This window comes from Aphelocoma coerulescens, chromosome 6 (genome assembly GCF_041296385.1).
Source record: "Aphelocoma coerulescens isolate FSJ_1873_10779 chromosome 6, UR_Acoe_1.0, whole genome shotgun sequence".
NCBI lineage: Eukaryota > Metazoa > Chordata > Aves > Passeriformes > Corvidae > Aphelocoma > Aphelocoma coerulescens.
Window position 1 is genome coordinate 22,741,625 of NC_091020.1, and position 24,442 is coordinate 22,766,066.

The window sequence follows — 24,442 nt, forward strand, 5'->3', positions numbered from 1 at the left end:
AGATGGTTGTGGTGGATGGTGGGGATAGAGGGGGAACAGGATCTTCTTTCCCATCCTTCTGGTTGCCTTCCCAGAGTTATGAAAGCCCCTGGCACACTGTGCCATGCCCCGCCACCCCTCAGCCCACTGACTGATCCCAGCCTCCATCTCAGCGTACACATGAATTTCCACTCTTCGTGCTAAACTCTGCCAAAGCAAAACTCCTGAAGCAGAATAAAAAATGTGGAAGACTTTCAAACCCAGAGATTCTTGAACTGTCCCTCTTACCAAACAGCAGTCAATACTGTGCTCTTTATAAAGTCTCTAGTATAATGTTTAATTCAGTAACTACAACTGGAAAGTCTTTCCAATTATTTTAAACTGCCAGAGATATTTTAATGTGCCTCAGATTTTGTGTTGGCATGCTACAGAGTTAAGTACCATCCATCTTTCAGAGAACATTAAAATTTAGCCTTGTATAAAAAGAAGAATAATGGGAAAGAATCCCAAAGGATGTACTTGTCCCTTGAACCCCACCATCATTTGTGGTTTCACAGACACCTTCTGCATTTTGAAATTGTTTGTCTCTCTCTGTGCAGGGTATGAGATCAATACAGGCAGCTAAAAGCTTTAATTTCTGTGCAGAGCTTCAGCTGAGGGCAGGACTGGGAGCAGATCTTTACTGTTGGCCACCCAGCCATGCCTCATCAGGCTGTATTCACTCCCTAAATGAGTTCAAGCCTCTGCAACCAAGGATGTAAAAGGCTGAGAAATCCCAAATATCTTCTGGTTTAATTTTTCTGCCAGGGCTACATGGCCTCTGTCTCTGACTACTGGCTGCTGTTTGTCTGTCCCAAACCCACCAAGGCACCCACCCCAGTGTGACCCCTGCCACCAACACTGCTGCCAGGCATGAGGGGATAGAGCATGGGGCTTTGCTGCCTTGGGTGGCCTCACTCCAACCACATGAGCATTATAAATGGAAGAAGCTGACTCTCAGCATCCTGGCACTTTTTTTTCATTTTTTTTTTTGTTATTCCTTCTTGCTGAGCTCAAGTGGCACATGAGTGCTGAGCATGTGCATCTCTGCACTGGGCAGAGGGGGAGAAGGAGCAGGGAGAACATCTTATAAATCTAGTTCTGCTCTATTAAGATTCATTCTGGTACAACAATGGCTTTTTCTATTGAAGTGCTTTGTAAAAGCCTTGCCTAATGATCTGTTAGCTGGGGAAAGGTTAAATTCCTGTATGATTTTCTTTGTTTGATGAAGAAAAAACAGTGCAATTATCCAGAATTCAAAGTGAGTTTTAGCCAGCTGTTAATAATACCACGATTCTTCATGTTCTCATTACTCAAAAGTAATGTTGCCATCCCTAGTCATGGCAGTAAAATATTTATAGCATTTTCTTATGGCCTTATTTGTACATATGGAGGACTGGACATCACTCAAAGTCTTCTAAATGGGCTTCTTTTCGTGCTTTAGCCATCCATAGAATCATTTGGGTTGAAAAAGACCTCTAAGATCATTCAGTCCAACCATTATCCTAATACTGCCAACTCCATCACTAAACTATGTCTCTAAGTGCCATACCTACACATCTTTTAAATATCTCCAGGGATAGTGACTCGACCACTTCCCGGGACAACTTGTTCCAATGCTTGATAATGCTTTCAGTGAAGAAATTTTTCCTTGTATCTGATCTAAACATTCCCTGGCACAACTTAAGGCTCTTTGATCTTGTCCTTTCCCTTGTGGCTTGGGAGAAGAAGCCAAGCCCCACCTCACTACAGCCTCCTCTCAGGTAGTTGTAGAGAGTGATAAGGTCTCCCCTGAGCCTCCTTTTCTCCAGGCTGGATACCCCCAGCTCCTTCATCTGCTCCTCACAAGACTTGTGCTCCAGACACTTCAATAGCTTTTTCATCCCTCTCTGGACACGCTCCAGCACCTCAACGTCTTTCTTATAGTGTGGGGCCCAAAGCTGAACACAGCACTCAAGGTGCAGCCTCACCAGTGCCAAGTGCAGGGGAGTGATCACTGCCCTGGTCCTGCTGGCCACACTGTTGCTGATACAAGCCAGGATGCCATTGGCCTCCTTGGCCACTTGAGCACGCTGCTGTCATACGCTGCATGACGGTATTCTTGTCATTGAACTGCAGCTGTCTGCAATGAAGATGCCCAGTTTTTAAGGCGATCATCTCAGAAGTGAGACACGTGCCCCTTAACCACCAGTGCTTGGGTAGCTTGTGCAAACTGATCGTCAAGACTCTGCCAAGGTCACTGAACTGGTGCTTCCAAGTTTGCACTATCCCAAGACAGTTGCCAAGAATAAAGGAGGAAAGTGGATTTGGCACCTGATACTCTTGACATCGAGAGTGGCTGTTGTAACAATCCGGTTTGATGCAGAGATAGGTTTATTAGTACGCTTCTGCTCTTTGTAGCTTCACTGCAGGCTGTAGGTCGGTCTGTCCTGGGAGACCATTGGAAACGTGCAGGACCAAACCCCAGACATCTGTGTGTTTCTCCAGCTCACTCTCCTGATTGCTGAGGTTTCCAGCTTGGAAAGTCATGGCAGAACATGAAATACACGTGGCATCTCTGCGTCCAGGCGCACGGAAACAAAATAAGTGTCATGGGGAAAATATAATTTCACAGTGGCAGGCCCTGCATTGGGATAAACAGACATATTGTTTCCTCTCATGGATGCATGGAAAATCAATTCTCAGTCTTCTGCAGTGGCTCCTGAACATGAACCAAATCCGCTTTTGTAGTACAATTGTTTTGTGCCAGTGAAAAGGCTTCATTTCTAGCAGGGGAACTGCAGGTAACACCTTTTTTTGCTATCCTGATTTGTCATTTAGGTGTCTGTCTTCTTCTCTTTATAGGGGTCTCATTTCAAGTGCAGCTTTTTGCCTTGGAGTCTGAAGTAAATTAGTAATAAGTAACTGTATCTGCCTTTAATTCACTAAACATCCAGAAAAACAGCTAATGTGTCTGAACCAGTGGGATGAATACATTAGTTTAATCTAATTCAGCTACTTTTCACTCAAACAAGCAGTAGCATTTCAAAAAAGGTTGTGAAAGGGATTAAGAATTTGTCTTCCACATTTTTGCATTCTTCTTCTTTCCATAACTTTTCTGTGTTGCATTAAATGTTAGTTATTCAGTTAGCTTCTTTCCTGGACCCTCCTTAAAACTTTACTTTAAAAATAAGTTTATTCTTCTCAGACCTCAGAGCTGGCTCAGTATTCACTGAGACTTTCAGTGACCAGGAAAGGCAACAGAATAAACACAGACATACAGTGAATAGCTTATCCCACCTGGAGTGAGCAGCTCCCACTTGTCACTGTTTCCCTTGCACCTCAGGTGGGCAGCATGGCTGCAGGAAATCTTGGAGCACCACTCCTGGGCTTAGAGCAATTCCCTGAGTGTGCGGTGACCTCCCTCCATCCCCTTCATTTTCCTTGGCAAAAGTGGTGCATGCTATCACCCTGGTCCCATGGCAAGTGTGATGTATCCTCTGCTCCTTTATGCCCCACTTTTTTTGGAAATGTGCAAATAGCCCCAGAGCAGGCTGCCTAACCCTTCACTGTAACAACAAATTACTGAAAGCTGACCTAGGTGCGCATATTTCTCGCTGCAGTTCAATCTAGATCAGGGTTACCTCCAATTCTGGAGGGAATATCAAGTGCAATCCTTTGTGTACGAAGCCTCAGACCCCATCAAGGTACCAGACCTAAATGGCTGCTTTGCTGCCCACAAGCCCTGCTCTCCTGTCAGTAGATTGCTTCAGTGTGATTTGTTCTTGGCACTTTCCTGTGGCTGTTGACCATCTCCTTATATTTTGTAAGTGCTGACAAGCAACTTGGTTATTTGTCCAAGTGTTTTTCTGGGACCTGAAGCCAGTCTGCTTACTCTGTAATTCCCAAGCACCTCCTCCTCTTCTGAAAGTGGAGCCTACGGTCTGCCCTCCCTGGCCCCCTGGAACCTCCCTATCCCTGGTGGCTCTTCACAGTTAAGTGGTTGCATCTCCAAGGCTGCTTCAGGAAGCTTGCTGAGTGTCCTGGGATACAGTTCAACAGGCAAGGATGATTGAAAACACCACAGTTATCTAATTGCTCTTTAACCAAATCTCCTCTTGCTGTCACGTGAGTTTGTATCCTGCTAACACTGGCATTAGCTTCATCAGCAATGTGATTGCTGCTGAGTTTTTAGGGAAGTTTTCAGAAAAAAATGGTATTAAGTGTTTTTGTCTCTCTGCCCTGTGCTAGTGTCACACCTTCCTAAATAGTGGGTCAGCTCTTTCTTTTGTCTCTCCTGTTGCTGCTGGCTTGTGCCCCACTGGTCATTGAGGCCACAGTATGGGGAGGTGCCATCCAGGGAGTTTTGGGGCTAGCGGATAGGACATGGATCCCACAAAGCCCCCAGCACCCTGAGAGGGCCTGCTGGGCAGCAGGGTTTGGCCAGGCTGTCACTAAGCAGGGAGCCCCTCTCTCCCCGGGTTCAGGGGGTGACACAAAGCTCCACTCTGTGTGCAGGACAGATGTCAGCCAGGTGCATGATGCATGGAGGCTCTACTTGATCATTGCTGGGGCTGGGTTACTGCACTGGGGTTGCAGAGCAGAGACCAGGCTGTTGTGGGGTGCAGGAGAAGTGGCAGCTCTAGGGTGGTGACTTCCTCGTCTGCTCCCCAAGCACTGCAGGGATCTGCTCTGAAAGAGAAGCAAGGCAGAATAAGCACAGGAAAGGAAGAACTTTCCTTGCCAAGAGCAGATGAAAAGCGATGTTATAAAGTCACTTGTCTCTGGTAACATGGCCCCAGCTCTGACACAGAGGTGGAGGGCATCCAAGTTTCATGCTGGAAGAAGATGAACCCACACCTGGAACCCTATCTGGGTTTCAAAGGTCAGGTGTCTTTCTGCAGTTACAGATGTCGTGGGGATGGCATTTGACCCTGGCTCATCCTACATAGAAGGCAAGGTATGATGGACAGCAGGATCATTTGAACCCCTCTGGAACTAGCTTTCCTTTGAATTACAAACTGTTTTTTGTTTCTTCCCAGCCAGGTCTCTAGACAAACTCTATAACTTTGCTGACTGCTCTGGCCTTCACCTGATCTTTGCACTGAATGCTCTGCGCCGAAATCCCAACAACTCCTGGAACAGCTCCAATGCCCTCAGCCTGCTGAAGTACAGTGCCAGCAAGAAGTACAACATCTCCTGGGAGCTGGGCAACGGTGAGTGTGGGAACAGGAGAGCCACAGGAATGGAGCTTGCTGTAGCAGAAAGACACTCAGTTTTGGAAGAGGATACTTGTAGCTCCCAGGATGCTTTGCCAGTGTATTTTCAGAGGGATTTAAAGGCCCCTGCTGTATGGCAGCACCGTCTCTAAGACTTGGTGTGAGTTAGTCTCTTAGCTGGGCATTTCTCTCGGTTGGTATTAAGCACATGAAATGTTTCTGCCCTGGCTGCTGGGCTCAGCTGGTCCTGGGGGGCCAAACCAGCTACTGTAGGGACTTGTATGGTGGCTACAGTGCCAGGGGAAGTGGGCAACCTTACAAGGACAGGAGCAAGGTGCTGAGGTACATGTTCTTCATCCAGCACACAGCAAAAGGGGCACAGGAGAGCAGGCAGTGGCTGTCATCCACTCCTCAAAGGCTCCTTCTGTTGCTCTTCAGAGCTGCCTACGTCCTCTGCAGAGCTCGAGCTGTGTGACAGGGTGAGCTGTGTGTCTCTCTGGAATCGCAGAGGCGGAAGCAGAGCTGTCAAGTTTTGCTTGTCTGTTTTTATTTTCTCAGAGCCCAATAACTATCGGACACTGATCGGCCGCTCGGTGAATGGCAGCCAGCTGGGAAAGGACTACACTCAACTGAGAAGCCTGCTGCAGCTTATCCGCACTTATTCCAGAGCACACCTCTATGGGCCAAACATTGGAAGGCCCAGAAAGAATGTCATTGGTTTCCTGGAAGGGTAGGTTATGTTGCTTTGATGAAAAAGAGCTCAGAAGCCCCTCCTGGTGCCAATGGCCTTTGCAGCAGGAAGGTTTTTTCTTTGGCTTCCAATGTCCAACAGCCCCCAGGATGGTGAGGCTCTGTGTGGCTGAGCCACCACAGTACCAGAGGCTTTGGGACATGGTCATCTGTACTGCTAAAGTTCTGCAGAGGTCCCTGGTGGGATTTTGGGATGAACTGATTGACACTCTCCCAAGAATTTCCAATGTTTCCCAATTACAGGCAGACTGAGGTGTCCACCTTGTTGGGATGTTGACACAATGCAGTGGTGTGGATGCAGGCTGCTGCATGCCCCTGGGCTGCAGGGTCAGGATGTGGGTCCTGGCACCACTTACCAGTGCAGATGTTATTATCTCTGAGTCCTCCTGGACAAATTGCTTTGCTCTTCCTATTTGGTGACTTCTTCTCCCTGTGCTTTCTCCATCTGTGCAGAGGAAGAACCTGTAGCAACTTTCTTCACTGGCCAAGCTCTCTTCTCCCTCCTAGGGGAACTGGCCTGTCTCTAGTTTTGGAGGGCCAGAGGTGGAGAAGGAATGGTGACAGAGAGGGATGCAGACACCTGGAGGTGACATTGGACAGCTACAGGAATCAGGGAGGTGTGGGAGCCTGCTGGCAGCAGGAGTTGGGACTGTGCAGCTCGAAGACCATGCAGCAGAAGGGAAATTCCCTGCAGGACTGTAAACAGAAACTCCAGTGCAGAAGGCTGGGCAGGGGGAGGTGTGGAAGGGACTCTGCTGGGAGCAAAGCTGGGTCTAGCATTCATTAACATCTGCAGGAATGATCTGGCAGAAACAATAAACAGCACACTGATGCAGTCCCCAGCGAGGCGGGGAGGGAGCCAGGGCCAGATTCTCAGCTCTGCTGCAGCAGCACAAAGAGACCATAACGCTGGTTGAACCAGCTGCGACGCCAGCATCCCTCCCACTGACCAAAGTGAGGGAACAGCCCCTGTGCCCACACCACAGCTGCCACTGATGCCACGTGAGAGCATCGCCTGACGGAGCCCCGCGTTCAGTGCCGCGCGTGAGAGTGGTGCAGGGGGAGTTACAAATGTTGTAGTAGCCTTGATCAGCAGGAAATCTATTAGCGCCGGGAGGAGCGGGCTGAGTAAGGAAAACAATGGGGATGAGAGCCAAGAAGCTATTAGAGAAAGGGAAGTCCTACTGCTGTGTTTGCCCTTCGTGCACCGCAGCCGGGTCCCAGAGAAGAGGGGTCGGAAGAGCCAAGTCGTACGGCCAGGGTGGTCCAGCAGCTAAATGTTTCTGGGCTGTGCTTTGACTGACGGCAAGCCTGGGAGCAAGGCTGTAGTGTACAGCCTGGTGGAGATAATGGCAGACACTCCATCTCAAATGAAAGGGAAGGTATGTAAGAGCTGCAGCCCTGGTGACGGGATAGTGGGGGCTCTCCATAAACCCCCAGCTGCTGTGGAAAAGCTGTGACGGGCATGCCTGCTCTGCAAGCTGCATGTTCTTTTCTCTGCTGCCATCCTTGCCTTTCAGGATGACTCTGTTACATGGGTGCTCAACGTGTTTTGTCTCTCCCATGGAGAAACCTTCTGTCCTGCACTCCAAATCCTGGTGTCTGCAGCTCACGGCAAGCAGCACATGCCTGCATGGCCATACAGCCTGCAAGGTCCTGTGGGAACAGAGCTGCTTGTCTTTCCACATAAAGACCCCATTATTACCAGGCAGGGCGTAAAGAGGAGGGATAAGTCTGATTACACAAAGACAAAGGGTTTAACACTCATTTGCAGTATTTGGACATGGAGTTGCAAAAGGATAAACAAACAAACCCCAGTGCCTAAGCTCTTTGACAGCATAAGCTTTATTCCCAGTAGCTCCCCAAGGTCTCTTCAATATGTGGGTTAGTGCTACCAAGAGCTCTTTCTTCTGCAGCATCCAGAACTGGTCAGCGGGATGTGGCTCAGCATGTGCCTGGTGCTGTCACAGCCAGGACATGCCTCCCAGGGTCCTGAATGAGCCACACACAGTCAGCAAACAGCAGAGAGGAGAGGGAATTTAGGAAGGTTCTCTCAAATCTGCCATCTGCCTTGCTAGACCATGAGTGGTCTACGTAGTGTTCACAGTAGGATGAAGGCTCCTGAGTGAAGTGTGTCCTGATGATGTGAAATCTGCAATTTTTCTTTTTAAAAAAATGTGCTGAACAGCAGAAGTCAACCAGGTGGGAGGAGATATTTCAAGTGGAAGATTATGCAGCAAGAGTTAACTAAGGCTGGAGGGGTGAGGTGACACCCCAGAAGAGAGATGGGTGGATTTGTCTGCCAGGCAAGCATTGCCTTGTTACCAAAGTGAGGAAGTGAGTTTTGGTGGGGGAAGTAATGGAAATGAGCTGAAATGGGAGAGGAGACCTCAGAGAAGGCCAGGGAGTAGAAGCTGGCATTAGATGTCCTCCAGGGAAAGCCTCTGGAGATACCTGAGGTCCCAAAACACTCAGAGAAAAGTCTCACTGTGAAGTATTAACTAGAATAACATTTTCCTGTTCCATGCTCTGTGTTCCAAACATTGTAGACCATTTTTAGCTGTTATCTTAAGCAACTAAGCAAAACTTACTCTTTGTATTTGAATTTTGTCCTGAAATAATGGCAGTGTCAGCATGAGCTGGGCATTTGTATCTGCTGAACATCAGGCTCTGTCTGTCTCAGTGGTGGAGATGGACACCTCCAGGGCTCTTCTGACCAAATCCTTATGCCTGTCCTTCAGGACAGGGTGGGACTGAACCCTTCCTGAGGTGCCAGCTCTCTCTGGGGTCTGCTACAACAATGGGCAGTTTGGGCATCCAAAGGTTTGCAGCATATAGGAGGGTGTGCACACTGTCCACTGCCGAGGCTGTCCTTAGGCAGGTGACACCGAGCTGTGCTGGGGTGACAGCTGTGCACTTCCCAGTGGTGGAGATGGGATACAGTGAGGGGCGGAGAGCCTAAAGCACAGAAGCCTGGGCTTCACACACCCTTCAGTGCTGAGTTATTGCCCCTGAGCTCCTCCAACACCCTGCACGGAGCAACAGCTCAGAGCAGCCGCACCCATCGGTGTCACTCTGGGCCGGCAGGTCCTGGAGCCGGACCGCTCTGTAAGGACAGGTTCTGCAGTGCAGCGCTGCTCCAAGGGCTGGGCCTGCTGTGCAGGAGGCTACAAATGCTGTCCCGTGGATGCACAGGTGCAAGAGAGAATTTCTCCAGACACAACCAACGGTTGAGTTTGATGAGGTGTTAATTAGACCATTCATGCAGCCTGAGCTGTTGCAGAGCAGACCATGTTAGCTACCTACTGCGTCTGCAGGTACAGGAATCCCAGACCTGCTCAGAATTTGCTCAGGGAAAAAAAAATACGGGATTCTAAGGAATTAACATAGATTTTAACAGCAGATCAGGAATCTGACACAAAGCTTAATGCATGGCTACATTTGGTGCTGGAAGAGAAGAAACACGAGGGAAAGCTATCAGGCAGGAGAGATGCTAAAATATGTTAAAGCTCAGAACATGTGGTACAAAACTTAGGCTGGCATGTCTGTGTGGATTTGGCTCTGGGCTTTCATAACCCATTGCTCCTCAGCTGGTGTAGCCCAGTTTTTGCCACTGGACACTCACAAGCTTCAGTGTGTTACCTCCACCATGGCAGGAGCTGCAGCAATGCCAGCAGGGTAAGGGCTGGAGGCACTTTTGCCCATGCTAGACTGCCTGTTGTTGATGCTCTGTGGCCAGTTTAGGTCCTGAGACTGCTGAATCACCAGAGAAGTGAAAATCTTGTCTGGAGCTACATTCTTTCCCTATTCCTCATCCCACAGATCTCAAAGTCACCAGATCTTGTGCCTTCTTGGCTTTTTCTCTGCCCTCTTTCCAGCCTCCTTGGCCCCTCTTTGCCACTGAGTCACCATTGTGCATCCATCCTCTGGTCACAGAGCCACAGCATTGCCAGCCACATGGCAGAAGTAGGTGAGGAGGCTTCCAGTTGTCAGTCTTTCCCTTGCAAGGCACGAGAGTTTCTCATCCTTCATGATTTTACTGCCTCTTGCTCCTGGTTTGTAATGCCTGTGGAGACTTAACCACCCACCTGGTTCTCCGTGTGTCCTTTTGGTGATGTCATTCCACAGTGCTCTGAAAGGAGCCTATAAAGCTGAAGAAGCACTTCTGCCAGTGGTGATGAAGCCCTTCCTCCCTGCCAGCTGTGGATATAAGCTGTGGATCCCAACCAGGATTGGGAGGGGGCATGTCTTAGTTATTTGTGGGCAGCCAAGTAGGGGTCAGGTTAATACCTGACTCACTCTTTAGCCCTGCTCCTTTCACCCACAAATCAACCCCAAGCCGAGGTTTTTAACACTAATCTGGTAGAGAGAATTGTTAGCTTAAAGCTCATGAAATGGCACAAGTTGAACACTGGGGTTCCAGCAAAGCAGAATCAAGGTGCTAAAAATAGGAGAGACTTTGGTAGCATTTTGATGATATCTGCCCTTGCCTTATGTCTCTGCCATCAGGAGGATGGAGAGGGCTCTGTCCATCTGTGCAGGTCAGCACACCTCAGTCAGTTCAAGCATTGGTTTTTATCCAAATAGCAGCCAAAGACAGTGTATGGACAGGGCTTGTTTGTTTAAATTCAAGTAAGAGAAATAAGTAACTGGAGTAGGTGGTATCTGGCAAAGGGAAGGACTCTGGATGAATTTTAGGAATTTTTCCCGTCCTCTTGCTGACAAGGACTTCTGCCATATTTGACACAGGGGACTTGTAAACAGTGCATTTTTAGAAGCTGTTTTGGCTATTTGACTTTCTTTAAAAAAAGTATGTCCTTGCCATATTGTATTACACAAGCTACCACAAGGCTGGTGGCACACACTGTACCAGGACACTCAACAGATCCAGAGCAAGGATTGTGTGCAAAAATTCAAGCCACAAGACAAGGAACTTTAAATTAATGATACAAAGGGAGGAGGGGGTCACTGCAGCATAAACTCAAGCTCTGGTAGCATTGAACTTATGAGTGACTCAATTCATAAATATGTTGAAATGAGGTGCGAAGGATGTGATGACTCATTTTGCAGTTGGTTGTATAGCAGGGTCAAGGACCTGAGATATAAGCAAAAGATTTAGCTGCTGCTCGTGTAGGAGGAAAGAGTTAATATAGTTGTTGCTTCTGAAACTTAATTTGATTTCTGAAATGCCAGAATCACAGTCACCCATATAGGAAGAACAAAATGGGTAAGAAAAGACATAGATGAGATTATGGCACTGTATAAGTACACCTTGTACCTTCATTCTGATTACTATCTAGAATCTTAGTCATTTCCTCTCAGAAAAGATGTAATAGAACCAGGAAGTTACAGGGAGAGGAGCTGAGGATGTGCATAGTATGTAATTTCTTCACATGAGAAGAGATTAAACAGGCCATGCCTCTTCAGCTCAGAAGAGAGGCAGCTCAGAGGAAATGTTACCAAGGCCCAAGAGCCTGTGAATGGGGTGGTTTATCCATGGTGCAGAAAGAAGTTTGGAAGGAAGCTTTGGAAACAAGGAGGAAGGTTATTCACGTGGTATGCAATGGCATTGTGTAAGTAATTGTCACAGGGTGTTGTGGAGGCTAGAGGTAGGTGAGTCTGTCTCCTAATTCCTTGAGTTCCCCCAAGGACATAAAGCCCTCTTTGCTGGAAGGCTTGTGCAGCCCTACCACAGATCAGGTTGGTTGAAGAAAGGTGATGCTAAGCAGGTGGAGAATACAATATATCATCAGATTTTACCTAGTTTACACCAGACTCTGCTCCCCAGAATGAAATTCCTGTCTGAAATACAGCACTTCAGGATAAAGGCTTTGCAGCATGTGGCATTGGTGGGGTCTAGTACCTGTTTCTGCTGCTGCAGGTATTCAGTTGTGCTGCTGGAACCTGAAGAAGTCAGTAAGTGAAGCCTGTGCCTTAGTGCCCTTCACCAGCCAGCTGAGACACAAGATGAAGTTTTTTCTACCCATCACTGTTGGGGCAGAGATCTGCCACCCTGCTCTAGGGATCCACCAGGGCACCACCACAACCATAGGCAGGCCAGTCATGATCCTACATTTGGGGCTTGTGCAGGGTGGGGACTCTGTTTTGTAGTTTTTCAGGGAGTAGCAGATGAAATAACCCATGTTTGTCAAGTCCAGCACTCGGGAGTCAGTCAGATGCTAAACCAGCTGGGCAGCTCTGAAATAACAACTTGTTTCTTTGTGCAGCTGCATTCTTTGTTACAGCATCGCCTTTTTTTTTTTTTTTTTTAAATTTAAGGGATGACAATCTGCAATTACCTGCATGGGAAAGAGATTTCCAAATGTGGATGTCTCTTTAAGGTATCAGGAATAAGCCTAAGAAATTCCAGTGGCTGGAAGCTGAAACCAGACACATTCAGATGAGAAATAACGTACTTGGAGGCTAATTAACCATGGGAGCAATTTACTTAAGGTTGCAGTAGGTGTTCCATGACTGACAAGTAGTGAATCGGACAGGAGATGTATTTCAGAGATCTGCCAACACTAAAGTGAAAGTCGTGGTCCTGGGAGATGTGGTTATGGGAGATGCTCTGGAAGAGGTCAGATTTGACCCATGGCATCACAGTACAGAGTTTGGGTATCAGTACCATCCTGAGGTGTTGCAGCCCTCCTGCTCCACGCCCCCACAGCTCATTCATGACCTGTGAGGTGAGCCCCACCTTGCACTAGCATTACCATTTCTGGGACAGAGCTGTGAACTGCTTGAGCCACTGAGCAATGCTGAATTACATTGTTCTCAGTTCTAGCTTAACACAGGGCCCCACAGGTAGCAACGGTGGCATGGGATGCTGGCACAGGCCCAGCTGCAAGGGTAAGAAAATGGACATATCACAGAATAATGGGATGGGTTGGGTTGAAAGGGAACTTAGAGATCACCCAGTTGCAACCCCCCTGCCATGGGCAGGGATGCCTTTCAGTAGACCAGGTTACCCACGGGCCCATCCAACCTGTCCTTGAACACTTCCAGGGATGGGGCATCCACAGCTGCTTTGGTCAACCTGCTCCTGTGCCTTACCACCCTCACAGTGAAGAACTGCTTGCTAATATCTAATATAAACCTACCCTCTGTCACTTAGATGTCCTTATCAAGCTCAGTGACTTTATCTCATCCTCAGTATCACAAACTCCGTATTCAAGGTTCCTATCCCTGCACATGTCTCTGCTGTGTTCTGCTTTCCCACCTAGAAATGCTGTCCCAGAAGATTTTGACGACTTTTCTTGAGGTGCCCAGGTTTACGATATGTGGAAATCCAGCCAGGGGTACTACCTGGGCAGGCCTTGGGGCTGCCACCCTTCTGAATTATGGGGCAATGCTCCAGCATTTGCCCCTACAGCCTGCACAGCACGGGCGGAGCTTGCCCCACTGCTCCTGGGAGGGATTTATTGCACGTGCGCCGCAGGGTCCATTGGTGCTCACAGAGAGACCCTGGTGTGTAGGAAAATGGCAGATTTACTGTGCCAGCCCAGCCCATCTGTGCAGCACATGTGCAGGGAGCTGAGCTCTCCCGGAAGCGTCTGGCTCGCTGTGCCTGCGCCGTGCCGCGCACATGGAAATTGCACAGCCCAGGAAATCCCAAATGAAAATGTGTCACCACTGGTCATTTTGCCCATATGGATCTTCAGTGGCCTCAAAATCTGTGGATGGAGCAGCACAGGTGCTATAGGAATAAAGGGGTTAAATCCCTGTTCCTAAAATGAGGATATTTGGATACCTGTGCATTACTGCATGTCCACCTCCCCTAGGCTTTCATCTCTTGCTCCTGCAGTACCACTTGCTGGCTGCTGAGCTGCTCTAGGTGAGCTTTGGAGAGTATAGACCATTGCCCAAGACATCTGGGGTGCTCCAGCAACAACTCCACCTCTAAAGGCAGGACTTGAAGAACTACCAGGAACTTCATCTTGCAAAAATCTTAACAAAAGGAAGAAGGAGTAAAACAGAAAGAAAAACAGACATGGAAAAGAAACCTTGAGCTATATATGTATGTTTTATAATAAAATTTTAATATTACCAGAACTAACTGATTTATTTTACTGTTATAGAGGCAGAAGAGGAACACTAAGCAAGCCAGGGCTTTTCTGTCCTGTTTTTGGTCTGCACCATGCTGTCTGAGTGATGCCTGTGCCATAGAACAGTTTCTCAGGAACTTTTTAACAAGAGGCCAAGTAGCTTCCTAGAGATGGGGGAGATGGGACGTATGGATGTCCTGCTTCTGCTGCTCCAGGAGGTTATAATGAGGACTTGCTTTGCTTTTCAGTCCCTGCTCAAACATCACTGTAGAAGTTGTGTCTTCAGTGGTGTTGTAGGCCCTATGGAAATGGCAAGGAAAACCAGAGACCTTCTTCCTCTAAGCTTGGTCTGCTCATGGTTTTGGTCTGTGAGAGGAGAGTGCCAAGCTGAGCCTGAAGAGGTGATTTAATGAAGTCCAGGATGGTTTATTTTCAGCCAGAATGTAAAGCATTTGAGGTCAGAAAACAAGTTGGGATAATTTTCAAATCCAATTGCAACATATTGATCTTCAAATCCAATACAGATTGTGTTTGTAATTTCAGTTTAGACTTCATTAGTTCCCTCTTACACGCTTTGTGAATTACATTTTAGGCAGCAGCCCCTGTACAGAGAATTTTAAACCTGTGAGCTGGGTTTTTTTACTCTTTTGACATGTCTGCACACTCAGTTTTATACAACAGCAACGTCTCCTCAGCAATATTTGCAAAATCTCCTTTTTTCCAGGTGACCAGTGTGAGTTGTGGGGAACTCACACCTCTCCCTATGGCTGCACTAGGGCTGGCCTAGCTGATATCCTCCCCCTGCTCAGCTGGAGAGAAACTGTCCCCAGCCATCACACTGCCACTGCTTTTCCAGGCCTGACCCTCAAGAGAGATGTAAAAGCATTTCAGAAAGGCTTTTACATCTTTTGCAGAGCCTGGGAGCTGAGCTCACAGCACTGCTGGGCAGCAGAATCGGGGATGCATCAGTGCTACAGGAGTTCACAGCATGTTATTGTTTTTCCATTTCTAATTGTATCTCTTCCCTCTCTGTCTGCAGGGATTTATTATTGCTGCCTTTGCCAGCATCCTCTTATGCTCCACAGGGTCCAGCTGCCCTTTTGTCCCAGTCTATAATTGACCATCGTCATTAATTTAAAATCAGAATGATCGTTTCCGAGCTATATTTAGCCCGAAGCTTGCTGCTCTTGTTTCAGACCTGATTAGAGGCTCGTGTGCCGGAAAGCTGCTGCCCGTCCCTGCCACGACAAATAGTCTCATGGTCTCTCCTCACAAACCTTCCCCTTCCCTACCCTCAGTCACGGGGCTCTCAATGGGGTCGCTGGACCCAGCACCACTCAGCCCTGTGTGGAGTCGGGACAGCTGTGACATTGCTGCTCTGTTCCCGGGATCCTTGTGCATCAAAAGCAGCCCAAGAAAATACAGCGTTGTTTCCTTTCTCACCATATTGATGAGCTCAAGCAAATGTCTCCTGTCATGTGTGTGCATTATCACTTCCAAAATGCATCAGCCACTCAGTGCACGTTGCACTCCTGCACAGACAACGTGCCTGTCCAGTTGGAGTGTGCCTGTGTTTCCACATCTGTGCCCCTAAACATAAGAATGCAAGAACTGCTTGGGCTTCCTCGTGGGAGCTGCAGTTTTCCAAGGTGCAGTTTGGATTGCTGGGCTGGGGAGCCAGGGAGAGACCCCTGCAGCTACCAGCTCCTCCTGTGGTGGTTGCATATGGGGCCCAAGATTAGGAATTGTTTTGGTTTTGGGACTGGCAGTGTGAGCAGGTAGACCTGTGTAGCCTCAAGTCTGACTCAAACAGGAGCTGTCTGGAAGAGATATTTTCTTAGTCGGGTCAGAAGCCATCAGGAGGATAATACCTGTATATAACTGACTCTAACCTTGTCCATGGAACTGCTGTGGTTAGGCACAGGAATAGAATAAACCAAAAGTGCACCCACGTCAGAATGCCATCAGTTTGCTAGTAGCCAATGCCAAAGAAAGAGGCAAAAAAAGAAAAGCACTTAGCAGTATTGGTCCAGCTTTTCCTCGCTTCCTCCAAGGCTCAGGACCTTCCTGAGCAGGAGGTGGCATTTTTGCACCTAATAGTTTTGCTGGTTTTTTTTTTTCCATTTTCTTCCATTTTCCAGTCCTTGCTTGAATCCAGGCAAAGAGTTCCTCAGGTTAAATACATATTGTGGGATAAGAAGTATCTCCTTTTAAGATGGACATTTAAAACATGTTCTTTAATTGCTATTTAGAGTTGTTAAAGTCACAGAACTTAGTACCTACCTCAAGATCTTGTTCCTGAAATGCTGTTGTGCTCTGAAAGCCCTCCCTACCTGCCCCGAAATGATGCCCAGAGCTCTGCTGTCAGTTGGGGTTCGCTTCGTTGTCCTCAGCTGTGCTTGCTACAAGCATTCGGATTAAGTAGAATTTATTCCTTCTATTCAAGGACACAAAGGCTTCATTAGGACATATTTGTGGCCACAGTGGCCACCTTTGGTATCTCACAATGTAGGATGAGCATTGGTTGTTTTAGGATTTCCCCTGTGACAACACTGGGCTTATCTGGTTTCTTCCTCTGTTTCCCATAGGTTCCTGAAAGTGGCTGGCGGCACAGTGGATGCTGTTACCTGGCAACAGTAGGTATTCACCATTCCTTCTATTTTCCAACCCTCAGTGCAGTGATCACAGATGCTGGGAACAGAGCTGATGTGCTCTCTGGGTGTCAAAGGGGCACATGTGCTACAGCCACCTCCTCTGTCCTGCTGCATTTAAACAGGTGAAGGAGGCTCTGCCCTTCTCTCTCGAGCCTCTCAAACAATTACAGGAGTGGATGTAATAACCTTTACCTCTGCAGCTGAAGCACAGGATAAAAATACCACTGCCTGCATGCCTGGCCTGCCACATTGCTGGAAACAGAGCCCTGCACTGGACTGCTGAGTCTCCAGAGGCAGCTGGGAGGACAGGCAGCTCTGGGGGTAGCCCGGGTACGGACAACAGGGAGGCAAAAGCCACGTGTTACAGTGTATGGGACAATCTGAAAGCCCTTTTCCTTTCATCCCAATCACTGTCTCCTCATGCCCACTGGCCTGAATCTAAACTGGTTCATTCAGACAAGGGAGAGGAAGCTTAGTCCAAAGGTAAATGCGTAATGCCCCAGCCTCCACTCTGTTTTGTAAGGGTGTCCACAGACACACCACTGTGTCCTACATGCAGGTGGAGCCCCAGGAGCAGATATCAGTTGAAAGGGGATGAACATCCAAGATCCTGTCCCAGCTGAGGCTGAGAGAGGTGCTGTTACCTGCTTTTCCTCCTGGTCCCACAAATGCTGCATTTCAGAAGAGCAAAGGAAGCTCTGAGCTGTAGAACTGAGTGTAACAAGCACTATGTGGAGGGAGGGGTTTTCTTATTTGAGGGAAAATCCATAAATATATTTCTCCTCCTCTTATTTTCACCAGTTTGCATGCTGTGGCCAGAGGTAGGGTTCCTGGCAGTCTGTGGCTCTCTGCAGTGGGAGTGCAAATCCCAGTGCAAAGGTGAGGCACCGTACAAGCACAGCAGTGACCACCAAAACTGATAGCAATAGGGTTTGTGGGGAGGACTCTCTCCTGACACAGAAAGGACACGTTTCAGAGACAAGTATTCACTGGAGAGAAAAAACTATGATGACCCCACACGGTCATGCTGGGTTAAACTTCCTGTGCAGGACACTGGCCTGAGCATGGGAGCCAGGGTCTCAGGTCCAGCGTGTGCTTGTGTGTGCTGCCCACAGGACTTGTTCCCAAGCTGATTCTTCATGGGGTGCTCAGGCTGCTTTGCTGAAGTGCAGTAGTGGAGCTTGTAAATCCATCACTTGGCCATTTGGAGACCTGCTCCTGAGTAGAGCTCAATGGGGTTTAACGTAAAAGGTTTTCTTGCCAGTGCCCCCATGGTCTCTGTGTCAGTGTGTTAACCTTGGAGGCTTCTGCAGAAGCAACTGTAGGCACTTCAGAGGGGTTTATAGCACCAGGCATGGCCAGCAACCTGTAAGTCCCATTCCTGGAGCTTGGCTTGTCTCAGTGTGCTTGCCTGGGTGTTTAGCTCCTTGGGCTTCCCTGCTAGGCAGCAGCAGCTTGATGCAGTGGGGACAGTGGGGTAGCAGAGCAATTGGAGCAGGATTTGTGTTACTTACAGGCTCATGCTGTGCAATGATGATCTATGTCTCATCTGGGAGTTTGCTTTTCATGATTACACGATGTGCTGATCGCATTTACTTAGTCCAGGAATTTGCTTTCTGCAGCAGGGCTTGATCACTGGGCCAAGCCCTTGGATGAGTTGAAGGAACAAATTTCCAGGCTTCAGATGTGGAGTTTCATCTGGTGTGCAGGGAATCTGCCTGCATGGCTGCTTTGAAACCTTTTCTTATAGGATCAGTGTGAAGTGCTTATCAGGTCTGGTGCTGAAGCAGCAACTTGTGGTTTGGAGGGCTGGTGCAGCTCTCCACAAGAGTCAGCAGAGCTGAGCTGCTGCCTGCTGACCCATTTCCACTGCAGTGTTCCTGCTTCTCCCGCAGCCAGGGTTTGCAGCTCTGGAGATAGCACCCGTATGTGATTGTGAGGACTGGCAATGGCCACAGCTCTGAGCTGGGCTTCTGTACTGTTTATGAATAAATGTCAAAACAGTGTCTCATTCCTCTGCTCCAAACAGCAAAACAAAACAAAACAAGTTCCTTTGTATCCAAGAAGAAAATTATTAGCAGGAAACTAAACTGCTGTCTAATTTCAAGTATGAGTATTTTTGTTCCAAACCCTAACGTTCTCCTGGGATATTGGTTATAAATTTGTCAAATCTGTTATTCCTTTGAAAAGTCTGTGCTCAATCCAGAAAGGGAACTGAGAAGGGAATATATTGCAAGGAGTCCTATTCTCTGTGTGAAAACAGAATATATCTTGAAATATAATTGATAGAAAAGTGACACTGGGTAGAAATAAGCAGCTCACCAATGAGCCTCACTCACTCAGCTGAGTATGGTTTCACTTACGTACATAACATAACTCAGCATGTGTGCTTTCCTCTTCAGAAGTAAAGTGTTGCTGGAGAGGGATGTGTGAATGGCTTCAAAGTGCTCAGGGAATTTCCTCTAAAGGAGGATGTGACAGTGGCTCCAAGAGTTTTGGCATTTCACTGGTGATTTAGATTGTTATGTTTGGTTATGAGTAAACGCAGACCCCGTCAGCCTTTGGATGTGGGTCTCCACTGCTCAGAATCCTCCCCACAGCCATCTCTTTGCTCTGTGCTGGTGTCCTCACACATGGTGAAGATTCATTGCCCACTTAAACCTGCAGCTGTGCCCAGTTCCATCCCTGGGCATACTCTCTCAGTCTGTACAACTGGTTCTCCATTCGAAGTCTTGCACACAGCTCCAAGTCTGTCATGTTTAATGGACAAATCCTTATGCAATGCTGCCTCTGAAACACAAATCCCTGCTACTTATGGGGAAAGTAAGTGTTTGCACCTTCAAAACCAGTAGACGTCTGTCCCTCTAGCTTCTTGGAGAAATGCCATTTTTTCTTCCAAGATAGAAAGTCACTTGACCTATGTGGCAAATCAGAAGTGCCAGACACACAGGCATGTGTGAGATGTTGCTTAAAATGCTTTTGCCTGGCTTGGTTTGGGTGACATCTCTTCTGGCCTAGTCATGTTGAGTGTGCAGGGGGAGATGCTCACAAGCAGTAGCATAGGGCAGATTTCCCAGAGGTGCCAGGAGAGAGTTGCCCAGTGTGGGCACACCCACAAGGGTGTATATTTGGGCTCACATCAGCCTGCTACAAGTGCTCTGAGTGCAGTGTCTTCACAGGCTGTGCCTGGAGGAAGGGGCTGCAGGAAGGAATCCCTGGCCCATCAGCACCTGTACACAAACCTGGTCAGGGCACAGCTTTGCCCACTGGCTTGCAATCCTCTTCGCTGTCTGATGGAGGGAACAGTTTCTGGCAGTATCCCGGCCCTGGCCACCAGCACATTCCCAGGCAAGGCCAGGGCAAGGCTGGGAAGATAGCACAGGCCAGGGATAGCTCCCGGTGGTGGGATGGAAAAATGCATCTTGTCTGGGGACAGAGAAAGGCATGGGTGTGAGTTGTGCCTTTGGGGCCAAAGAACAGCCCCCGGTCACTCTTCATCAGTGCAATTATTACTTGACTGGAGCTGGGCAGCACCTCTCATCTGTGCCTGCAGGCCTTTGGAAGGAGCAGGTCGCATCCTGCCTCTCTCTCCATGACAAGCAGTGTGGCTGCCGCAAGTCCTGCGCTGCAGATGCCCTCTCCTCAGGAAGATGCTCATGGATCAGGACCACCTGCCAGCCGAGGTGTCTCAGTTTCCCAGCTGCAGTGGCAGCAGGGTGTCATGCTGACCATGGGGATCTGCCCTGCTCGGTGTCCCTGGCAGGCGGGTGCCCTAATTCCAAGCAGACTCTCCCTGTAGCAGCAGGCAACAAAGTAGATCCGGAAATTCCTGAGCTTTGGGAAGTGGGCTTTAATGCAATTAACTACAGCAGTAGAAGAGGTCAGATAATAGGGGCAAAGGTTTCTCTTTAAAATGAAGGAGGAGGTAAATGAAACCAGCTGCCCGGGAGTCAGTGCACTGCCTTCATTAAACACGGGACAATGCTTATGGTCCCATGCAGCAAATCGTGGATCTTTCCAGAAAACCCTTTTAAATGCAACACAAGACGTAGAGGTGAGAGGATGGAGATACATAGCCAGCCCCAGAATCTCCCAAGTGCTCTGGTGCCTGGCACTGTCCTTCTCTGGGAGGCACTGGGGAGCTGTGTGCAGCCTGGCCTTGCAGCTTGCTCAAGAACAGAGCATTTCTGACTGGCAGCTGTGCTCAGCCCTGCCTCACTACTGTTCTCAGATCATCTTTGTGCCACAGCTGGGAACCCATTCCTGAGCAGCCAGGTATCAGTACAGAGCTCAGTTCCTCTCTCTTCCTCACAAGGCTTGTGCAACTGGTGCCATTTTCCCTTTTTCCTAGTCTGAGGAGGATGAAAGTACCTGTTGGCAACTGAGAACTTCCCAGGCAGATTTGCAAGACATCCTTGCCCATTTTACTGAAGCTTGTAATTGTCTTCATGCTTTTCTTACACACCCAAAGCTGAAGTGTTTCCCTCTTCACACCCCCAGGAAATATGCTACCAGGATTTCTTGACACTGAAGCAGGAATACTGATACTTCATTTCTGCCCTTCATGGCTCTACCAGTATCTGTTTCTCTGTGTTGTTAATGAAGGTATCAAAAAATGTGACCATGGCACATATCCCAGGGTATTTCTCTTCCCTGTAGGGTCCGGGGTGTGCTGAGCACAACAGCACCTTCCCAGGCTGCCTCCACGTCATCTCTGGGATGGCAGAGCCTCCTCTGGGTCTGCTCCTGGTCCTCTCCCCTTGGCAGTGGAGCTACATGTCAGAGCACACCTTGTGCTTGAATGAGGTGATGACGAGGTGCAAGCCTGTCTTTGCTCTCTGAGGGGTTTATCCTGGGCTCTGGGACCGTATTGGCCAAGAAGCTAAACCCTACAGAAACCCTGATGCATTGGAGGGGTCATACACAGATTGATACACAGATTATCTAACTCCATCTTTTCCCTGTGAATGCAACCTTTTTTTAATGGTCTTTCAGCCAGTTTTCGGCCCAGGTGATGGAGTTTTTAGTCCACAGCAGTCTGAAAAAGTTGTTTCTGTTCAGTTTTTAAGTGCAGTGCTAAAATCCAAACATCTGCCATCCCCAGAGAATATTGCTTTGTAATTTTGTCTTAAAAAGTAATCTGTGTAAACCCCACCACTGCCTGCTGCTCACAGACCTGCTCTCCTCCCAGCAGCCAGTGGTTTGATAGTGTGTAAGTGATCAGAATGATTTTGAACATTTCCTAAATTCTCCCTGGAGATTATCTCCACCTTTAGCACCTTCCAGCCACCATGGATGTACAGAAATGCCTCTTGCCTCTTTGCCCAGGTCACACAATGTTGGGGGGTGCCTGGCATGTTCCCGTGCTTTGCTGGGGACACAGCTGGGACTGCACGCCTGGGGGAGGGTTGACAGAGGAGGTTCTTCCCCTGTAATGCATTTGCAAGTTGAGCCTGTAATAGAATTCTGCTCTGGGACAGTGACTTGGAGCAGTGAGACACAAAAATCCTCTCCAAGCACTTGTGCATGTTGCACATGTGCCAGGTGCTCTGTCTGAGCTGAGTTAGCCCACGGCATCCTTTGGGGATGCTCCTGCATTCCAGCACCCAAGTGAAACAGCCACTATAACTGCTACAGCTGCTCACTGGTGCAGATGAGATGCATGTTATGGAGAAAGCAGCGCTGGAAAGGTGAATCCACCTTTCTTCAGAGCCCGGGTCTTCAGCCCATTATGCATCCCAGCACCCACAGCTGCACTGAGGTCTGCAGAGAGGGTCTGTGTAACTCTGGTGAAATCCAAGTGGGCGTAGATCCAGTGGGGGATGGGAGGCAATGACTAAGCCCCACCAGCCCCAGCCAGAGCTGCTGCAGCTCCTGGGAACCTCCATCCCCCCAGCATGGCTCTGTCATACTCTGGGGCTTGCTGTGGTGAGTGGCTGATGCACACTGCAGATTTGGGAGGACAAGGTTCATAAAGTTTCTCTTGCAAAACCTATTAATCAGGAAAAGGGCCTGCCCAGGGGTATGCCAGTGCATGCTGCAGCACGCATCCTGGTCACTACAAGACTGGCAGGAGCCTCTGGGAGATGTGCAAGGGCTGCCATTTCTCCTCGCATGGAGCAGAGGTGCCAGCCCAAGACTCTTCCTCAGGAGGAGCAGGTTGGGATTACCTCTAGACATGGGGTATGTGCAGTCAGGACAGAATGCTTCACCTTATGTCCTGGAGCCAGGAGACAGCAGTGAGACATTTCAGAGCTTTTCTCTCACACTTGAAGATAGATGATTCACATCATTATGGGCAGCACTGTAGCTGTACTCTATAAAATCAAGCACATGGAGAGCAGGAATCAGCCTCCTCTATGGCAAACACTCCCTGGCATTCGTAGGCCAGAAGGTATTTCTGTGAGAGCAGGACTTCCTCTGCGGGTGACAGCCACAACATTTCTTGACAGGGGGATTCAGCTGTGGATTTTGCTGGAAAAGCAAGCAAGGAAGGTGCAGGTTGTGCAAGAGTACTGCAAAGCCTTTGCAGGTGGCATTTTGTTCCCAGCCTTTGGAATTCTTCCCCCAGAGTTTCACCAGCAAAAGTTAAGAAACTGCAAAACTTCCCATGGTTCCTGAAGTGCAGGATGCTCAGTGTTCAGGGTGTGTCCACCTTACATCCTGTTTTGGAGACTGAAGCATCTGCCAGACAGGCATGGCCGGAGGGCCAGGACAGGACAAGGTGCAAGCAGGGACTCCCCCAGAGCAAAGGAGGCTTCTTGGCAGGGGACAGCAGCAGAACAGGAGGACATGGTTTGGGGGCAGAGACACTCACAGCTGTCTGACCTTGTCTTCTTATTTTCCTTTCAGTTACTACATAGATGGTCGAGTGGCCAAAGTGACAGACTTCCTGAAAACACGCCTGCTAGACACACTCTCAGACCAGATCAGGAAAATCCAGAAGGTGAGCGAGTGCAAAGGGTCTGCAGGGGCGAGGGGGCACCGTGCCAGCAGTGCCTGGGCTCAGCATCGCCACACTCGCAGGGGAGCTGGTGTGGGGTAGGGAGGGAGAGTGGCTGCTGGGCCCTGTGCTCCCCCCCAAAATGCAGCCAGCCCTCATTCAGGGCTGAAACACCAGGCATGGGGTGAAACACCAGGCAGCACAAAGCCTGGCCCCGGGGTGGGATGTGCGGCGGGTTTTGAGGGAAGTGGCCACAGGCTGCAGCACAGCATGGGCTGTGCAGGTGTGCTGGGACACAGGCTGGATGCACAGGGCAGGAGCAAACCCCATGCAAAGCTCTGCTAAGGCAGAGGACTGGCTTGAGTCTCCCATCCATCTGTTCTTGAAGGGAGTAGCACAAAATGAGGGAGAAACTGAACTTGCTCCCCAGGACAAGGAGAGGAGTGAGCAGCCAGGTGGTACCAAACCCTCCTGAGCACAGCTGGTGCCGTGTGTGCTCAGGAGGGGACTCCACTGCTATATCTTGCCCCACTTGCTCACAGTGCCTGGAAATGTTGCTTGCAGAGTAGTGACAGGTGCATTCCCAGAGTGATTCTCACTAGTGGAGAATCGTGACCATTATGAGCAACTCTCCTTTTTCCCTGATGATCATGTTTTGACTGTCAAAAAACCGAGCTGTTGCTGGCCTGCAGTGTCAGAGTCCATGGCTCTGCCTGACTCATGAGTGCTCCTTTCCTCACTGGTCTGGGGGACCCAGCTTGCATATCTAACAATGGGATACATGACAAGGGCTTTGCAGGGTCGCCCTGCTTTGGCTGATACAGCGGCCAG

The 24,442-nt window shown here is 48.9% G+C and overlaps 1 protein-coding gene across 1 annotated transcript in view; it reads left to right on the top strand.

Moving 5' to 3' along the window:
- HPSE2 (heparanase 2 (inactive)) overlaps nt 1–24,442 on the top strand; it is a 106,171-nt gene that overhangs the window by 66,254 nt on the left and 15,475 nt on the right. The window contains exons 4-7 of the mRNA XM_069019812.1: nt 5,040–5,213; nt 5,775–5,946; nt 16,603–16,650; nt 23,521–23,614. Of these exons, the coding sequence (XP_068875913.1) occupies nt 5,040–5,213; nt 5,775–5,946; nt 16,603–16,650; nt 23,521–23,614 (488 nt within the window). The remainder of the gene's footprint in view (nt 1–5,039; nt 5,214–5,774; nt 5,947–16,602; nt 16,651–23,520; nt 23,615–24,442) is intronic.